Source organism: Cariama cristata, unplaced genomic scaffold (genome assembly GCF_000690535.1).
Source record: "Cariama cristata isolate BGI_N322 unplaced genomic scaffold, ASM69053v1 scaffold30875, whole genome shotgun sequence".
NCBI lineage: Eukaryota > Metazoa > Chordata > Aves > Cariamiformes > Cariamidae > Cariama > Cariama cristata.
Genome location: NW_009619716.1, coordinates 1 through 3,055, shown reverse-complemented (window position 1 = coordinate 3,055; position 3,055 = coordinate 1). Strand labels below are relative to the sequence as shown.

The window sequence follows — 3,055 nt, the reverse complement described above, 5'->3', positions numbered from 1 at the left end:
TCGCCCGTCCCCCCCCCCCCCCCCCCCCCCCAACCCAGCGAGCTGCTGACTCACAGGATAATCTGGTTTTTGTAGCTGCGGCTCAGCTCCTTGTGAGGAAGGACGATGGAGTTGAGAATAACGACCTCAGCAGGGATAGTGACACTGCAGCCTACAGGGAGAGCATGAGAGGGTTAGCAGGAGGGGAGAGACTCTGCCCTACTGTGTGGGGCCAGGGCGGCTGGGTACGGGTGGGACATACCCAGGATTGTGATGGACGGCGTGAGGCGCCCATCCCGGAAAAGGGTCTCGCTGTCAATCTTGGCATAGGGATCATTGGGGTTGGGGTCACTGGGCGTTCCTTCAACCCGGGCCCAGCGCCCGATGGTGCTGTCCCAGCCCACGATGGTATTGAGGACACAGGTGTGGTCCTGGGGCAAAGGAGAGGGGGATGAAGGGTGCTGCTGCATCCCTGCAGGGGGTGGGGGTTCACACACACCCCCAGGCAAACCCTACTTACGTGGAGTGAGGCACCATGCAGGACGATGGACTCTCGCACGCGCACGCCAGCTCCCACCGTCACCCCCTCCCCAATGGAGACGTTGGGGCCCAGCTGTGAGGACAGAGGGAGGTGATGAGGTCAAGGATGACTGCACCCTGAGCACCCCCAGGCACTGCCCTGCGCAAGTCCCCCCAGGCCTGCACTCACCACTGCAGTGCTGTCGATGGAGGCTGTCGGGTGAATGTACACATTCCCTGCAACAGAAGGCAGCTGTGTCAGAGGTGGCAGCTCACAGGAGCACTCAGATCAGGGGAGGTACTGCCCATGGGTCCCACTGACCCCCCAGGTGGTGGTGGGGTGTCAGAGAGGTACCTCGGATGACAGGGCCTCCAGGTTTGTTCTGGGCCAGCCTCTCTGGGTGGCTTTTGCTGTACTGGTTCAGGTAAAGGCGGCTTGCATAGATAGCAGAACTAGGGAGGAAAAGCAAAAGATTGTTATTGCCTCTCCAACACCACCAGGGCAGAGGAGGGTCAAAATTCAGCACCCTTCACCCACCCCCAGGGCCCTGCCTGGGCACCCTCCTCTCCCATCTCTGGTATGGATCGCTTGATGCTCCCGCTGCACCAACTCTAGCCCCAGCCCTTACCCAGCTGACTTGATCTGGCTCCAGAAGCCATCAGTTTTGTAGACATAGAGTTTGCCGCTCCCAGCCAGCGCCGTGAAAACGTCCTGCTCTAGCCGGATCACTTCTGCACGCTGCCAGCCATTGGAACTCTCTTCTCTGCAAGTGAGAGGCCTGTTAGACACCCACCCCAGTCACAGCCTCAGCCAGGGACCCCAGCAGCTACCCTCCCCAAATCTGGAGTCTCCGGTGATCCCAGACTCCTACCTAGCCATGCACTTTTCCCCAAAGGTGCGGACAGCCCCAGCTGTCAGGCTAGGCCTGCCCAGCCCCACTGAGCCCCAGAGCAGCAGAGGGACTGGGCTCTGTCAGCTGAAATAAGCTCTGAGCCAGAAGTTGGTGGTGCAAGAGCTCCACCCAGTCCAAGCGGGTGTATGAGCAACAGATCCTGCCCCCGCTCCAGAGCCCTGCACAGCTGGATTTTTGCTTGGGTGGTGGCAGAGATGTCAGGTGACAGGCTGGCTGGTGCAAAGAGCTGGAGGGGGGAGCAGAGCATTCCCAAGTGAAAGGCTTGCTAAGGCCTTTATCCAGAGCTGAATGAGAATGGGGTGGGAGGAGAGCAAGGGAGAGGGGAGTCTCAAGCTGGCCAGAAGGGGAGCAGAGGCAAGAGCAGCCTTGCAGAGCGGCCTGGAGCAGGGAGGAAAGCATGCGTTACCGCTAGGGACAATCCAGCCTGGAGAGCAGCCAGTGCAGACACAGAGGGAGACTTACCCAAGGTAAGGACAGCTGGTGCAGGACCAGGAAACAAGTGAGTGATGGCAGAGGAGGAGAGAAGATAGAGAAAGAATGGAGGATGAGCGTGCCGCTGCAGCCCCGGGAAGCAGTGGGGTGGGTGGGATGTGGGGCAGAGAAAGGCACTCACAGCACGAGCTCCTGCTGGTTCCTCTGGAAGACCTCGCCGATGTGCTGGAAGATGGCAGGTGAGAACAAGTAGATGCCACAGTTAATGATCTCACTCACAAACGTGCTGGGCTTCTCTACGTAGTGCTGGACCTAGAGGCGAAGGAAGAGATGCGAGTCCCGAGGCACAGCCCCTGTGCCTGGCATCACACCCCCTCTATGGCACGCTGGGAACATGCACCCACGCAGGCAGCGCAGCACCCACTGCCCACGCCATGCCCGGCTCCCCAAGGCCCTCCAGTACCTCCTGCGTGTCTGCGTTCGCCACGATACAGCCATAATTCAGTGCCTGCGTCCTGTTGGCCTGCAGAACGAGGACATGTTAGCAGTGGTGAAGCAGCGAGCATGTGGATGCAGAGCAGATGAGACCTGGAGCTCACACCCAGAGACCCATCCACCGCAGGAGCCGCTGGCTTCTAGACAAGCCCATGGCAGAGCACCGCTGCTCCTCTGTTCCCCAGCACTGCCACTCACTGTGGTACCCAGAATGACAAAGCTGTGCGCATCCCCGTGCTGCCGCCGGAACTCCAGCATCTCCTGCAAGGGGAACTCTGAGCACACGTCTGCGTTGAGGACAAAGAAGGCCTCAGCACCACCTGACAGGATCTGGTCTCGGAAGTGATAGATGCCACCACCCGTGCCCAGCGCCGCATACTCCTGGAGATACCTGCGAGCCAAGCAGGGAAAAGCGAGGGCTTAGGGAAGCAGGTGTCCGGTGGCACCGACAGGCAGCAGGGCAGGGAAGGGCTGGCAGGGGCTGGCGAGACATAATCCTGCCATGCAGCAATGGGGCTCATGTGGACATTAGCACAGGGTAAAGAGACTGTGGCAGCTTGGAGCTGTGCTGGAGAGGCATCTCTGGAGCAGGAACCAGCCAGGGCAGGGCCCAGGGCAGGGGAAATTTGGCAGAACTAATGCGGGACGCCAGTTGTGCCCATCCATGGGGGGGCAGGGCCCACCTGCCCAATGCCTAGGCGCTGGCTGGGGGCTGC

General features: G+C 60.4%; 1 protein-coding gene across 1 annotated transcript; it reads right to left on the bottom strand.

Moving 5' to 3' along the window:
* Positions 1–50: 50 nt before the first annotated feature.
* On the bottom strand, positions 51–2,730 carry GMPPA (GDP-mannose pyrophosphorylase A; the record flags this gene model as incomplete). Its single annotated transcript, XM_009701358.1, has 10 exons — positions 51–151; positions 242–410; positions 500–592; positions 689–735; positions 854–951; positions 1,128–1,262; positions 1,875–1,889; positions 2,026–2,156; positions 2,308–2,367; positions 2,538–2,730. Coding segments are annotated over 10 exons (1,042 nt in total), but the record flags the coding sequence as incomplete, so codon positions are not given.
* Between the last annotated feature and the right edge of the window lie 325 nt (positions 2,731–3,055).